General features: G+C 41.6%; 2 protein-coding genes across 2 annotated transcripts; both read left to right on the forward strand.

The window, feature by feature from the left end:
• The first annotated feature begins 294 nt into the window (after window positions 1-294).
• LOC136609816 (taste receptor type 2 member 39-like) lies at window positions 295-1,221 on the forward strand. Its single transcript, XM_066589178.1, has one exon. The coding sequence runs from the start codon at window positions 295-297 to the stop codon at window positions 1,219-1,221; it is 927 nt and encodes a 308-aa protein (XP_066445275.1).
• A 1,872-nt stretch (window positions 1,222-3,093) lies between these two features.
• Window positions 3,094-3,996, forward strand: LOC136609931 (taste receptor type 2 member 4-like). The gene has a single exon (XM_066589238.1). It carries the CDS (start codon window positions 3,094-3,096, stop codon window positions 3,994-3,996), a length of 903 nt encoding a protein of 300 aa, XP_066445335.1.
• Window positions 3,997-16,157: the final 12,161 nt, after the last annotated feature.

The raw sequence follows: 16,157 nt of genomic DNA on the forward strand, positions 1-16,157 counted from the left end.
CCTGCAACTTATAGAGAAAAAAATGATGTTGAGATGGAAACATATGTACTCTGCTTAAATTTGCATTGATCTTTTTCTAACCAAACAAGCTTCCTAATTTCTTAGAACCCTGGACATTGCTTGTTCGAGCCCTTGGTTAAATAATATTGCTGACAGGTTTGATTTGCATCATTCAGAAAGATTGAACCTATGGAAAAAGCAACACTTTTCAGTCAAATACAGTACATAGAGTGTCTGGCAAATTTACTTATCACTCCTTTGAGCAAATTGCAGAGAGGAACACCTAACATCAAGATGTCATTGGCAGACACGATTGTGGTTGACTGCATTGCTTCGGTTGAGATTTTTTGGGGCTTGTTGATAAATGGATTTATCACAGTGAACAAACTGAAGGACTGGTGGAATTGTAGAAAGATGAAGCCGTTTGATCAAATATTCTTGGGTTTGGGACTATCTCGCTTTTTCATCATGTATTTCTACATCTTCAATATCATCAGTCGATCCTTCAGCCTAAATGTTTATCATATTGAGGTTCTTAATTGGATGCTCAATGCTGCCTATTTGTTCCTTGACTTTTCCAGTCTTTGGTTCTCTATGTGGCTTGGTGTTCTATACTACCTGAAAGTTGCCATCTTCAAAAACACTCTTCTAATTCGTATCAAGTTGAGAATTTCAGAACTGGTACCATACATGATTGTGTTCACGGTGGTCATATCTGTTGTTCTTGGATTTGTGTTTGCTTATAATTTTAGTAGCGCCTTGGATTTTATGAATCCTCAAAGCCACATCCATAATAATCAAAGTATGGAGAAATATCTGAGGTTTGCGATACCCTCTTATTTCCTTGGACATTTTTTATCATTTATAATTGTTACCATTTCAGCTTTTTTCCTGATTCAAACTATTTTTGCTCATGTGAAACACATCAAGAACAATGTTGTAAGCTTCATGAGTCCCAGTATTAATGCCCATCTCTCTGTTATTCGCTTGGCAATAGTACTGGAGGTTATGACTGTCTTTAACTTAGTTATTTGCATTCTCTTTCGTTTTGATGTCTATGACATTTGTAATAATGCAGTACTTTTTGTATTTAAAATTGCATATCCTGTTCTCCACTCAACGGCGCTCATCGTAGGAAATACAAAGCTTAAGAATTCAACACTAAAGCTGCTTCAACACCTAAAGGATTGTGGAACATTAAGAAATAATCCCGCAAAATAGACTAAACTAAACAGACTACAATTAACAAAACATTCCAAATTTATTACACATTTACTTTACTTTCCCTATGTGATGCTTTGTTGCTGTGTTTCAAAATTTATGTTTGAATTGTGATACCGCTGGAAAAAGATGAATTTATATTAAGACATCTGATTGCGGATTTTTACCTATGTCACAGTTTGTGGCTGCGGCTGCCATTCCTGGAATCTGCAACCCACACTCTGCTCCCCGCTGCAGCAGATGTCCTCTCCCAGGATCTGCTCATTTGCTCTCAGTAGCCTGAAGGGTGCCCACACACCCTCAAAGGGCAAGTGTGCCTCAATCAAAGATTTCCCCTACCAATAGTCTGAGCCATAGCTATATCAAGCATTCTCCCCCCGCAGCGGATGCCTGAGTATTTTGATTATTTTGGTCTCATTCAAGGTGCTACTTAGTTCATTCTGATTCCTTGGTTCCTGCTATTTCCTATTGTCTAGGTTCTTGTCTCTGCTTCTGACCTTTGCTTGTTATTCTGACTACATTTCTTTCCACTGCCTGCACTGATCCCTTACATGCTGACCCTGTTCTCTGTAATGTAACCTCTGGATTATTCCTTGTGCTGCATTATGTTCCCTGCCCCAACCCGGACCAGTAATCTGACCACACACCTGTTCATACCCTCATGTACCGCATCTTGGTCTAATGTAGTGTCAGCTGGGACCAATTCCTGAGCTATAGCCTGGGGATCCTGCAACAAAGCCCATATCCCAATTGGTGGAGTTAAAGGGTGAAGACCGGGGAAGTCATGTGTCGCCTAGGTGTTTTAGCCAAAAGCCAAAGTATTGTGCTGCACTGTAGATTTATATCCAGATACTGACAACTTAGCTGCTTTGTATTCGTTTTCACTAAAAGTTGCTTATGTACATTGCAGTTATTATTTTAGTTTAGAATGAAGATGGTTTGGGAAATAAAAAAAAGCACTTAATTTTCCACTTAAGAAATTACATTTTAAGGGAATAGAGTATGCAAAGGGCATGGCTGCGTGCATGGACAGAGGGGCAAGCATACTTTAAAATATGTGCGATCTCAGCAGATGTACAAGGGCCCTGTAGGCATGGTGACCTAAAAATAACAGTTGGAAATGCCTAAAACCCACTGAAATTTTACAACAACTGGAATTAGGTGCAGATTTGGCCACTGCCAATTTGCAGCACATTTGCTGCAGAAAACCTACAGCAGATATGTCCATGTAAAGACAGCTTTTAAACATGACAATATTCACCTCTCCACAGACTCACTGCTACCCCGCTCCTGGTCTTTATTTGCATTGGTTGCAGCCAATAAGAGGCCCCCAAATAGGGTACCTTTAGAGAAGTGCTATAAGCAGTTTAGGGTCTGTACCTTAAAACCCCATGTGACCTGTTAATGGGAAATCACCTATGCTAGAAGACTGGTGATCAATGAAATTGGAAAACCGCTTTAAGGGGTTAATAGAAATAGATTTCTGTTTAACTTTTATGATAAACAAAACATTTGCATGAACTTCAAATTTCAAGGTACATGGTGATTCGTTAAGCAAATCTCATCATCAACAATCATATCCTTGCGCTGAATATGACGGTTGCTTGGTAAGGTTGTTGAATGTTTGTTCAGTCAGTTATCAATTTGCATCAGTCAAGAAACGTTTGTCTAAGGCGAGTAAACAATGGACATGAAATTACAGTTCATTACATAAAAGTGAGGACGTCAAACACATCTCATTAGCTGAAAGGCCTTGACTTGATAAAGTTGTGCAAAGCTGAAAGAGAAACAAAAAAACAGAAAATCAAAATGTCTGACTCACAAAGTTTTATTTTTGAAATGATAGCAGCATCTGTGAGTTCATTCGGGTTGATGGTAAATGCCTTCATCATAGTTATGAATGTCCTGGACTGGTTGGACAGTAGGAAGATGAAGCCTTATGACAAACTCATGATGAGTCTTGGTCTTTCCCGGGTCTTCCTCTTGCTTTGCTTTCTTTTCAGGATCATCAATCGAGTCGGTGAACTCAACGCTTATACTTGTCACATTGCAAGGTGGATTTTCCGAACTGCTCAGCTATTCTTCGACTTTTCCAGCCTTTGGTTCGCAATGTGGCTATGTGTCCTTTACTATGTGAAGATCGGCATTTTTAAGAACACTCTTCTCCTCCGCTTCAAATTATCAATCCCACAAACTATATTGCCCATCATCTTGACATCTTCTGTCATCTCTTTCAGTTTTGGATTTGTTTTTGCTTTCAATATTAAAGAAACCTCGGATGTCATGGATTCCGTGTACGTACCAATTAATGAAAGTTCCAGCAGAAGTTTGAAGTTTGTGTTGCCCTCTTACTGTTTTGGGCATTTTATTCCTTTTATAATTGGAAGTATTTCAAAGTTTCTTTTAATTGAAACCTTCTCTGTGCACATACAACACATAAAGAAGAACCTCACTAGTTTTACTTCTCCGAATTTAGATGTCCACATTTTCGCTCTCAGGTATGTGTGCCTATTACAGTTTATGAATATTTGTAATCTCATCAGCACGGTCCTATTCCATTTTAATTTGAGCGAAGGTATGAACAGAAATGTTTTTTTCTTGATCCTTAACTTCTATCCCACTCTTCACTCCGTGGCTCTCATCTATGAAAATTTAAAGTTAAAGAGAGCATTCTGTGGAATTCTGGATCGCATTCAAGAATGTTGTAAGATGAAAATTCCTTCTTCTATTCATCACATAGAAAGAAAAACAGAGACCATCATCCAACAAAAATGACAATTCCAAAAACTTATTTCATGGACTCCTCATAGAAGTAGATTTATTATTAACTTTTAAGAGCAAAATGAATTAATGTTGCATGATAAAATAATCAACATGTAGCCAGTAAGTTCTCTAAAGTAATTTATTTCCAATGTACAGTATAATAAGTTAACCCCTCAAAGGGATTGTCAAGTTGTAAACTTGAGGATAGGCAATAGTAAATTAGTGATGGCTCATCACTTGGGAGCCACACTAGCTTGTTGTTCTCTGGGCCTGGTTTCCTCATGCATTGATTTCTGCTTTGTTCCCACTGTAGTAGCCGGACTTGGTATTGCAGGCAAAGTTTCCATTAAAATACAATGGGAATACAGCTGCCTGCTTCCTGCATAAATCAGCTTAGTGCATAAGGGCACTAGCCGGGCAAACAGCTGATTGACAGGGGTCCTAGGGGATGGACTTCCACTGATCTACTATTGATGACCTAAACTGCTGATAGGCCATCAATAGTTTACAACTGGACAAGTCCTTTACAGGGGTAGATTAATAGTAGATCTGCAAGTGTCTGCTGTCCGGAACCCCTGCTTATCAGTTGTTTGCCAGGCCAATAACTTTATTCATGGGGCTGAAGTGTGCAGGTGGCAGATTGTTTCATTTCCATTGCAGTGGCTCAGCTTGGTATTACAGGCAAAGTTCCCCTTGAAGTGAGCTGGGCCACTGCAGTGGGAAGTGAGCTGTCTGCTTCCTGTACACATCGGCCCAATGAACGAGCATTCTAGCCTGGCTAACAGCTCATCAGTAGAGGTCCCGGATGGTGAACCCCTGCTGATCTGTTATTAATGGCCTGTCCTAAGCATAGGCAATCAATAGTTTAAAGCTGAATAACAACTTTAAGAACATGCTATATTGAGCCAGGAGGACAGAGCAATTGTATTTAATTTTTTTATCACAGCCGTCTAAGATACATACATTTTAATTTTTCTACCAGGCTGAAGGGCTGTTTTTTTTGTGTGAGGAATTGTATTTTATTGTGTGCGTGGGAGGGGTTAGAAAAACTGCAATTCTGTATTTTGGGTTTTGATTTTTTATGGTTTTCGCCTTGCAGTATAAATGACGCAATTGCTTTATTCTGTGGCTTGTTATATTTATGCTAATGCTACATCTCTATTGTTTGTGTTATTGCTTTTGGACAATAAAAACACAAAAACACAAAGAAAACAATTGTCCATTTTTTTTTACAGTGTTCATCTTGAGGCATAAATAATGCATTTCTTTAATAGTGTTGGACATTTTGGTTCCAGGTATACTAATTATGTATATTACTTTTAAGTTTTTTTTCAGTATTTCAGTCTCTTTGGGGGATTTGAACATGAAATTGTTGGGTTGCATCAATAATGCACACTATATTCATGTATTGCAGTATATCATGCGTGTCAATTCACAACTGACAGGTATCCTGTGAAGCCCTGACATGGCCCAATAGCCATATATGCATGGCAGACTTGGAGGCCTTCTTTAGACTTCCATCTGCAATGGAAACCCATTAGCACACAAACATATCTAAAGGATACAGCTGGCATTGCTGGTGAGAGCATAGGAGCCATTGGCAGTATATAAAAGATGTGTTTAACATGGCAAGAAAGAAAGACCACAGGCCTTAAAGGCTACAAAAATGACTTTCCTGAAGTGCAAGATGGCTAGATTTGAAAATAGGAACCATGATTTTGCATGCACTAATAAGTGTTTATGTAATAAGTGGCCATCCAAAGGTTGTTTTGGGAATTGCAATCTGTTGAGTTTTGCTAGAATGTATTGAATTTGTTTTGTAATAAATTAGAATACTTAGGGCTCCAATCCGCTTGCGTTTTTTTTTACGCATTATAGCTTGCCTTTTTTTCATGCTATGTGGGCTCCCACCCACTTGCCTTTTTTCCCCGCGTTATAGCTTGCCTTTTTTTCATGCTATATTGCTGCTTTTTTTTTTCCACGCGATTGTCAATGGGACTTTCTAATGTTAAAAACGCTTTGCAAGTTGGTGCGTTTTTAACATTAGAAAGTCCCATTGAGAATCTCGTGGAAAAAAAAAAGCAGCAATATAGCATGAAAAAAAAGCAAGCTATAACACGTGAAAAAAAGGCAAGTGGGTGGGAGCCCTCACAGGGATTTTCCTTGCGAAAATTATTGATGACCTATGACATGCAGATGCACGCCAAGGTAGTGAATGTGGATTGGTTTCACACAACAAGTATACATATCATTGTGTTCTTGCTACGTGCTTGTGTGCAGCTACTTATAGCCCTGTGAGCCCGGCCTCAGGATAATTCATCGATAGTTAATTGTCTAAAACCCCATCACTTGATCACCAGGCCCGCTGTCAGTGCCGAGGGGCTGGATGTCATTATCGGGAACAGAAGCAGAATTGCCAAAGTTCAATGGGAGCGGAAGCGGCTATTACACTTTCATGTCCGACCCCATTTTTTGAGGTAGAAGTATAATAGTCACTTCAGCTCCTAATAATTTCAGTGGGAGTGAAGCTCACAATGGCTCCTATTTCCGATGCTAACATCCTGCCACGCTGCACTAACAACGAGTCTGCTCATCACGGGATATCTTGAGCTTTGGTTCCATGACGATTAAAGGGGTTGTCCCACAGCCAAAACGAAAAATTTTTCACACCCCAGTCCCCCATGTTAAGCAAGAATTACAAACTACCCATGTAAATCGTTTTTTTAGAGCGTTTCTACTCACCATGAAGCTGTTTCATGAAGTTATAAAAATCTTCTTCCAAGATGGCCGCCGTCATTTCCCAAGGTGCACCGCTGGTCTTCTCCCATGGTGCACTGCGGGTCTTCTCCCATGGTTAACCGTGGATGTTCTTCTCCAGTCTGAGCTCCACTGCCGATTACAGCTACCTCATTGGCTGATCGGCACCACGTGATGGGGGTGGAGCTACGTGATGACGCTGAGGAGGGGGAGGAGCCAGGACGCAGCTCGTGAGCCCGGACCCAACAGAAGAGGATTCTTCTCTGCGCAAGCGCGACTGTTGCGGTGACCAGAGAAGAAGGCTTCAGTCGTCGCCATGGAGACGGGGACTCCAGAACTGGAGGGGGTAAGTGAATAACTTCTGTATGGCCAATATTTAATGCACGATGTATATTACAAAGTGCATTAATATGGCCATACAGAAGTGCTTAACTGCACTTGCTTCTGCGGGACAACCCCTTTAACTATTGATAGTTAACAGTTTTTTCCTGGAAAGCCCCTTTAAACAAACTCACAGAAAGGTAAGAGTAAGATAATCTTTTTTTCTATTCCAAATGATCAAAAAGAATAAAAAGAAGCAACTTTTCAAATAATCTTAATTATAAATGCCCATCATGTTGCGTCTACAGCTCCTATGCAGGTCAATATGTCGCTATAGTAACAGGCGGCAAACACTATATTCTTATCTTGCTGATATCTTCCCTTGCATCAGTCCCATTTCTTACTAAAATACATTTGTTAGATAAGCCAAAAGTAAGGGAAAGATGGAAGGCTATATGACTGCAGGAACAGATTGGACAGGATTTATAGTGCAGGAACATAAAATCCTGCATTACATCTGTAGATGCTAAATGTTAGGATTTATTTTAGAATAAAGACTATTTTCAAAATTGTTTCATTTTACTTTTTTAACGGGATTATACCACAATGGACTTTTACCACCAATCCACTAAATGGGGGTCTCTGGTTCCCTTCTCCTCCTCACTGTGGGCTCACTTCATCCCTGCAGTGAAGAGGAGATTGAATGGAGTAGTGGTGCGTGGTGCCACTCCATTCATCTTTAATAGGACTGCCAAAGATAGACCGGCTCTTGTACTTCGCTATTTCTGTCAGCTTATTGAAATTAATTGAGCGGCGCTGCATGTGTGACCGCTGCTCCACTGAATCACCATGTCACTACAGGAGGGTGCAGGGAACCTGGGGAGGGGAAAAAAGGCATCACAGGACCTCCATTTCCAGAATCAGTGATACCCGCTGATCAGACTTTTATCACCTAACCTGTGCATAGGTGACAAACATTGATTAAAGGGGTGGTCCCGCGAAAGCAAGTGGGGTTATACACTTCTGTATGGCCATATTAATGCACTTTGTAATATACATCGTGCATTATATGTGAGCCATACAGAAGTTATTCACTTACCTGTTCCGTTGCTAGCGTCCTCGTCTCCATGGTGCCGTCTAATTTCAGCGTCTAATCGCCCGATTAGACGCGCTTGCGCAGTCCCGTCTTCTCCCTGGTGAATGGGGCCGCTCGTGCCGGAGAGCTGGTCCTCGTAGCTCCGCCCCGTCACGTGTGCCGATTCCAGCCAATCAGGAGGCTGGAATCGGCAATGGACCGCACAGAGCCCACGGTGCACCATGGGAGAAGACCCGCGGTGCATCGTGGGTGAAGATCCCGGCGGCCATCTTGCTAAGGTAAGGAAGAAGTCGCCGCAGCTCGGGGATTCGGGTAAGTACTAAACGTTTTTTTTTTTTAACACATGCATTGGGTTTGTCTCGCGCCGAACTGGGGGCCTATTGAATAAAAAAAAAAACGTTTCGGCGCGGGACAGCCCCTTTAATGTATAACACATTAATGGCATTGAAACGATTTCTATTGGTTGTGAAAGCATACACAATGCAAATCACGTTTCATCATACTCAATGCGTTTCTAAGTATTAAGGGCTCATTCACATGGGCACATTAGCACCGCGTATTATGTCTGCAGTTTTTGTTCGCGTAATATGCAGTAAAAAGGACCCAATGATTTCAATGGGTTCGTTCACATGAGTGGTTTTTTTTACGGATGTGCGATTGCATGAAAAAATGTCAGATGTCCTCTTTTGGTGTGCATTGCGCACCGCAATAGGATGCTGAAGTAAATAGGCCAGCGCAAATGCAGAATGAGGGCAGCTCCAGGCGAACATTGCTTTATTTCCTTATTCGGCCAAAACGACAAAACTAAACCACTGATATCAATGGATTTCAGTGGTTTGGTTTCCACTATTGGGATTCTTGACAGTTTATTGTATGGGCGAGATAAGATAGGACCTGTCCCATTGGGTAGCCCTATTGGGTAGCCCCTATCTTCTAGCGGTTGTTTTCAAACTTGTGCGCTCTCGTGCGCAGTGAAGGGGAAGAAATTCCTCTCATTCAATAGCAACTAAGCAACAACGCTCGTCTGTATCCACCCCGCATATGCAGGAAGCCCGTTTATTTAATGTGCATTTGCGCAGCATGTCAATGTGCCCATCTGCATTCTTTTTTGTGTGTGCAGATGAGCAGCGTACACACAGAGCGCATGAAATACGCAGGCATAAGGGATTTTCAGTTGCAGAAATATGCAGCCTATTTACCTGACAGAAATGAACTTACGCCTGTATGAAGCCCTAAATCATATAGCAATGGTCATTTGATGCCTTCTTATGGCTCCTGCAGACAAAGTGCTCAAGCAAACTGCAGGCAGAAAAAAACATTGGTTTCAATGGGTTCCATCACATTCCAAGCTTATGCATGCAGGAAAATATACACAACATGCTTTATTTTTCTGCACATTTGCACACCCAAGGCACCTTAGGAGTCTAAAAAGGTGCACAAATTTGCATATCCCGTCCCCACAAAATCACACAAGAAACTGCACAATGTTGCCGTATTCATGTCGTGTTCTCACAAGTGTATATATGCATACGCCCATGTGCAGGAGCCCTTACTTTTGAATTCACTACACCTTGTTTCCTGCTTTAGGCCTTGTTCAGACGAGCGTGCATTTGTACGCAGGTATGTGAGCACAAATCCGCGTGTCCATGAACATGCCAAAACACAGGTGAATGCAGGTCCGTGCCCATTGCTTTCAATGGGGCCACCGCTGATGCTGGCAGCCCCATTGAAAGCAATAGACTGCCGGCAACCCCTGCAATGATTTTTGGGGAAGGGCTTTATATATAAGCCCTTCCCTGAAAATCATCCCTGGCTTGTGTAAAAAAAAAGTCTATATATATACTCACCTCTCTGGCGCTGTCGGGGCTCAGGCGCATTTTATTTGCTTGGTCCCCATCAGTGTAGTGAAGTTCCTTCAGCAAGTGGGGTTTTAAAATCCCTATTGATCAGAATATTATTAGAGCTCTGGCCCTCTCGCGATTGGAGCTTCCCTGTCTGGAAGTTATCCCTGTGGCCTCAGAATGCAGCATAAAATGTTGTGCCATTTTTCTGTGGATCAGTCGCAGTCCAAATTGACATTAGATGGGAAAAGATCTGAGTGACTTCCAACAAGGCCTGGTCATCAGTGCTAGACTAGCCAGAGCCAGGATTTCACTGCCAACCTTATGGGGTTTTCTTGTGTAGCGGCGTGGAGAGTATACTGATAATAGAGTGATCAAGAAAAAGACATCCAGCAAAAGCGGATCCTGTTGACGGAAATAACTTGTCACTTAAAAGGGTCAGAGAAAGATATAAAAATCTTCCTAATGAACAGACACTGTAAGTCAAGGAAGCTGTAGCCAAGCACAATGCCGGTGCTCCAAATAATGTGTCTGAATGCACAACTCACCGTTCTTTGGCACAGATGGCCTATAACAGCGGATGACGGGTTCCAGCATCAAAAAAAGGCAAGACTCCAAAAGCGCCCAAAACTTGTATCATTGTGCAGTGGAAAAACATTGAATGGCCAGAAAAATCAAGATTTCTGTTCCACTACGCTGATGGGACGGTCAGAATTTAGCTCAGGAAGCATGAATCAATAATCCCTTCCTGTCAGGTGCCAATTGTTCAGGTTGGTGGAAGTGAGTTTTTAGGGTATTGCTCTGGGATCTCTCTTTTTGGAACACCTTGGGTCCTCTGATACCTATAGATGGATGCTTGAAAGAATTGCTGCAGTTCTGAAGGCCACAGGAATATGTGCAATGAGCTGGACTTAGCCACCGTGAACCCAAGCTGATATTACGTACTCCGACTTCCAGACGGCTATTTTACAAGTAATGTTGGTTGTAGTTTGTGACGCCAATCTATAGTATGCCAGAGTGAGTGGCAACAATGTACTCTGACCCAGCCATGCTACAAATAATGATGATGGTGGTTGTGGTCCCTGTCCCTGGAGGGTGGTGTCATGTAGCTTAGTGCAGATGCTCCTAGTGGGAAGGAGCTCCAGGAGATGAGGGTAAAGGTGAAACAAAAATCTTATGTTTATTTGGAGATAACAGGCAAAAACATGGCAACCTCTAAAACAGTCCAATTCACCTATACAACAAAAATCCAGAGGTTTGGTGACTGGAGATACCGCTCCTATCACAAATATTCCTATAAAACACTTATGCATCATATCTGGCACCTTTTTTTTCCGTCCTCGGAATTAGGGAATACATTGTTTTTGTCTGTTTGTCAGCCACCTTCTGGAACTCGTAACTTTCTTAATCTTTTAGTTCCTTTTTTCTTACTTTCACACTATTAACTACACCTGTCTTGCACTAATTTTTCAGAACTCTGTAATTCCTCAGAATTGAAACTCACTGGAAGTGCTCTTTCACATGAGCGTCAGTTTAACTCTCAGATAGCCATGTTAAAACATAGCGGGTATCGGAGCATTAAATCATGTGAAAGAATAGCAGACGTCATGGCTAGTATTCATGAGTATGCTGCTACCACTCCATCCCCTCCAGAGCCCTCTCTTTGCCGGCTGGCTCCCATAGGAATCTATGGGAGCTGTCGGAATTGTGCTGTCAAAAAACATGACTTGTCCTATCTTTTGGTGGAGAGAAATCTTGGCGTAAAAAAACATGCCTTTTGACGCACTATTTTTTCGGCACGTTAAAGAATCATTCTTTTGAAAGAACTCATAGGTAAATAAATGCAATACTTCCAGCACTCTAACTTTTAGCTGAACTCTTCAGAACTGAATGAGTGTATATATGGACTCTGGGTCCTCCCATGAAGATAAAGCTCAGGGTTAGATAGGTGCATTAGATTGCAGAGTCATTGTATATGCACTCTGGTTGGTTTGGGCTTATTGGTTCTCCAATCACCAACAACATTTTATTGATACTCTTAAAGTGAACATAACTATATAACAAAACTCTATACAAACATGTAGTGACAGCTTCAGGTGACTACAATTTTCTCGTTTTCATACAAGCAGTCCTTGGCATTTGATGACTTTTTTTATCAGGTTACGCCACTTTAACTTTCTCAAAGTAACTATGCTGGAAAAAACACAAATATACCTGTTGGTATCTCAACTTATTACATTACTTTGTCGTTGACCTCAGGATAACTTTTGCGTACAAAATACTATAATAAAATATTTCAGTTTCTTATCAAAACATTTAGATATTATATCTCTAGACATCAATTAACATTTTATATTGCAATGACACTGGGGCCCCTAATTAAAAGGTAGTTCAAAAACGTTAAGAAAAAGAAAAGTTCTAAAAGACAAAGGCATTTTCCTGAGGTAGACAACAATAAGCTTTTTTGCTTTCTCCCTGGGTGCAGATCAGGGCACACAGACCATAATAAGTGTTCATCACCAAGCTGTAAAAGAGCAATAAAGATGCAAACGTGGCTTGTAGAAAGTTGACAAAGTCCCTGCTATATAGCATAGTACGTCAACGTGGCTCCTTTAATTTGGACACTGAGTCTAGCAATTGCTTTTTTTGCATGATTCCTTGCTTATTCAACAAGGAAGGGCACAGTGGGCACAACAAAACAATCATAGTTCATAAGTTCAATAGTTCAGTAACAGAGCCCATAGGTGTCAAAAAAGTGAGTCCTTATTTCATTAGTCCAAGAATATATTTTTTTCAACTTTTAGTTTTTTGTCATGTCATTTATGCAAATTCTTTGCAGAAGCCGAAACTTTCTGTTTTTCTCTATTAAGTAGGCAGGGTTGGGCCTGAGTGTCGTCCTGGACATTTTCAAAATGCGTAGGCCTATGTGCACTAGATGGTGTCTTAATGGATTTCTCCTCTGCTTCAAGGTCAGTAGTAAACCCAACAGAGTAAGGGTATTCATCATAGCTGAAGGAACTCAAAGAACTCTCTTAATCAGTACATCTGAACATCTGAGTACATAGGGAATCCAGCCTTCAGAGGGGAAACATGTTGTGCAGCAGTAGCTTCAGACACAGAGTCAGGCTCTGGATTGGGCTCTGGTGCAGCAGCAGAGGCTGGAATAGGCTCTGAAATGGAAGGTGCAAAAGTAGTAAAAATCCTAGAACTTAGCCTAGAGAGTGGAGGTGGATGGACTTTCAGCTCAGGTGTGGTATAGAAATGCTCAAGTGGACAAACTATTCCTCTAGCCCATGGACCTCTCTCACTTTCCATCCTGGTGTAGTACACTATTTTGCCTATTTGTAAATTGTAGAGGTACTCTGACTGGTCAGGGAATTTGACAGACCTGAGGTTTACTTACACCATTTTCCCCATGTTACTCTATCTAATAAATCCATACTCCCTTTGTATGGAAAATGTAACTACTGTCCCCAGTACCTTTACAAAAGCATTCTCACATGTGTCACCTGTTTGCTGTAGTGACACTGTCTTCTTCTCTTGGTCAATCTTTTCCACTCTCATCCGTCAGTATTCTAAAAAAGGGATCCTTGGTGGTTGGAGCGACACAGGTTCTGCCTCAGTGGTCGCACCACTCTCGGTGCAAGCCTAGGTGTTCACTGGGGCTTGGGCTCCAGGTCGTCACAAATTTACTGGAAGGTCAGAAGTGAATGGAGAGTGAATGGAAGGTTAGGATGCTCCAGTCGGAACCGCAAAGTGATTCTCTATGGCTGGCAGGTAGATCCATCTTGACAGTAGAGATAGCTGTGGTCATCTAGCCGGGTGCACTACCTAACAAGGCTCCAGGTACCCAGATAGGTGGTGGACCATGGGGAGCAGATCCAGAGTGGTGTTTCAGACCTTTGCAGTGGCAGATGACTGGGCCTCAGCAGCAGACTCCGGCTCCTCCTGTGTTTGGATTGTAGAGGTAGTAGACACTGCGGCGGGTCCATAGTGCTCCAGCAGGTATTCCTGGAGTTTAGGCTAGTCCCCGAGGAGACACTGAGGATGCTGAGGTGGATAGTCTACAGGCCTACCTTCAGTTGCCATTGCGTTACTAGCAGCACAGCATGAGATAACAGGTGTGTTCTCACCAAACTCTTTCTCCTTTCTTTGGCACATTAGGCCTACAGGAAGGGCAAACAACAAAGTATCCACCTCTGGGTGGGTCTGCTCCTCCTGCACGGAGCTACTTTTGCAACAGGTTGCCTTCTCCCCTTTTTCACCTACAGTACATGAGTCAGCACCATGTTGGGGAGCTACGGCACAGTAAAAATTTTTGAAACCGTCTTTAAGAGCCATTAATGCAGTAGTGTTGTACAAATGCAGCAAACGGTCCTTTACAATTTCAACAACAGCAATATCGGTCAGTTTCACCAAATAAAGTTCTTTTACAATCCTCACAGTGCTGCACAAGGTCAATAAGCATTCATTGGGCATCTCACTGAACAGATCCATTAAATAAAGTTCTTTTTAGAAATATCGCAAATGGCAATAGTCTTTCACAAATGGCAAATTAACCCTTAAGGGGTTGTAACAAAGTCTTTCTTTAAGGTACATGGAAGGCAAAAACTTGTAACAGGCTGGACTTGGGATCAGCATGGGTTCTCAGTGACTGTGAACTGTGACTCCCATCTGGCTATGTTACAAGTGAAAGTAATGGTGATTGCAGTTTGTGATGCCAAGTTGTAGTATGCCAGAGTGAGGGGAAACAGTGGACTCCCACCCGGTCATGTTATAAATAAAAATTATGCTGGTTGTGGTCCCTGTCCCTGGAGGGTGGTGTATTGTAACTTAGGGCAGATGCTCCTAGTGGGCAGGAACTCCAGGAGACAAAGGTAAAGGTGAAACAGAAGAGCTTACATTTATTTGGAGATAAAGGGCAAAAACAAGGCAACCTCCAAAACAGTCCAATTCTTTTATACATCTAAAATCCAGAGGTTTTGATGACTGGAGACACCGCTCCTCTCACAGATATTCCTATAAAGCCCCTATGTGTTGTATCTGGCACTTTTTCCTCCTTTTCTTGCTTTCTTGTGATAAACTACACTCTGGTTCTGGGGGCTTTGGACTTGTTGGTTCTCTAATTATTAACTACATTTTAATGAAACTGTTAAAGTGAACATAACTATATTACAAAACTCTGTACGAACTAATGTAGTGTCACCTTCAGGTCACTACAAGTGCTACTTTAATAAAGTGGCCATTCAGTGAATACCATAGTGACAAACCATGGGCAATTTCGGCCTGGGATGTCTAGGGCCTGCCAGTAAAAGTCCTGTGGGCCCACTGTACAGGTACAATACATGCAATTATTATCTGAATCCCAGCTTTGTCCCCATCAAAGCATATGGAGAATGTTCTGGGTGGGAATTGGTGGACTCCTGTGCAGATCCTAGGAAGTCTTTTATTGCATCTCCTGTATAGGGAGAGATCAAGCACAACGGCCACAGTATGGCCAACAAGTGCATTGAATGTAGATTTATTACAAAAGGGAGCAGATTTTAAAGGTTGTGTGGTTCTGCAGGTGAACAGCAATTTTACCCACGAAACAATGTGTCCACAAATAATTTATTTGCAAGCCATTCCGATCTCTAGTAAAATTGCACGTCATACCTGTGAACACCAGCACCTAATTTGGCTTAATAGCCATTTAAATCAGGGTAGGGGGTGATTTCCCCACACATGTCAACGAGCTGTGCCTGTGCAGAAACACTTCTTCACTGCACAAACATGTTGTGCAGGAACCAGCATTTTTGCCCTTACACTTGTATGAACATGCCTTAATATATGATGCCTGCACACTTAGATCTCATTTATGATCTCATTTACGTGCACACTTTTGAGCTACATATCACATGCATATTTGTTTACATGTGTATTATGCAGCGCTAAAACCAAATTGATTTGCACTGGGGTAATCAAACCTGCATTTTTCATGTGCATAATTACGCACGTAGAAAACAAACGCAGCATGTCCTATTTTGGTCTGTGTTATGGGCCAAAATAGTTCATTAAAGTTGATGGGATCACATAAATACTCAGTGAATATACATTTTGAATGCATATTCTCTGTATATTTACACATAAATTTAATGGAGCCTTTTTGCTTTACTTGC

Source organism: Eleutherodactylus coqui, chromosome 1 (assembly GCF_035609145.1).
Source record: "Eleutherodactylus coqui strain aEleCoq1 chromosome 1, aEleCoq1.hap1, whole genome shotgun sequence".
NCBI classification, from domain to species: Eukaryota; Metazoa; Chordata; class Amphibia; order Anura; family Eleutherodactylidae; genus Eleutherodactylus; species Eleutherodactylus coqui.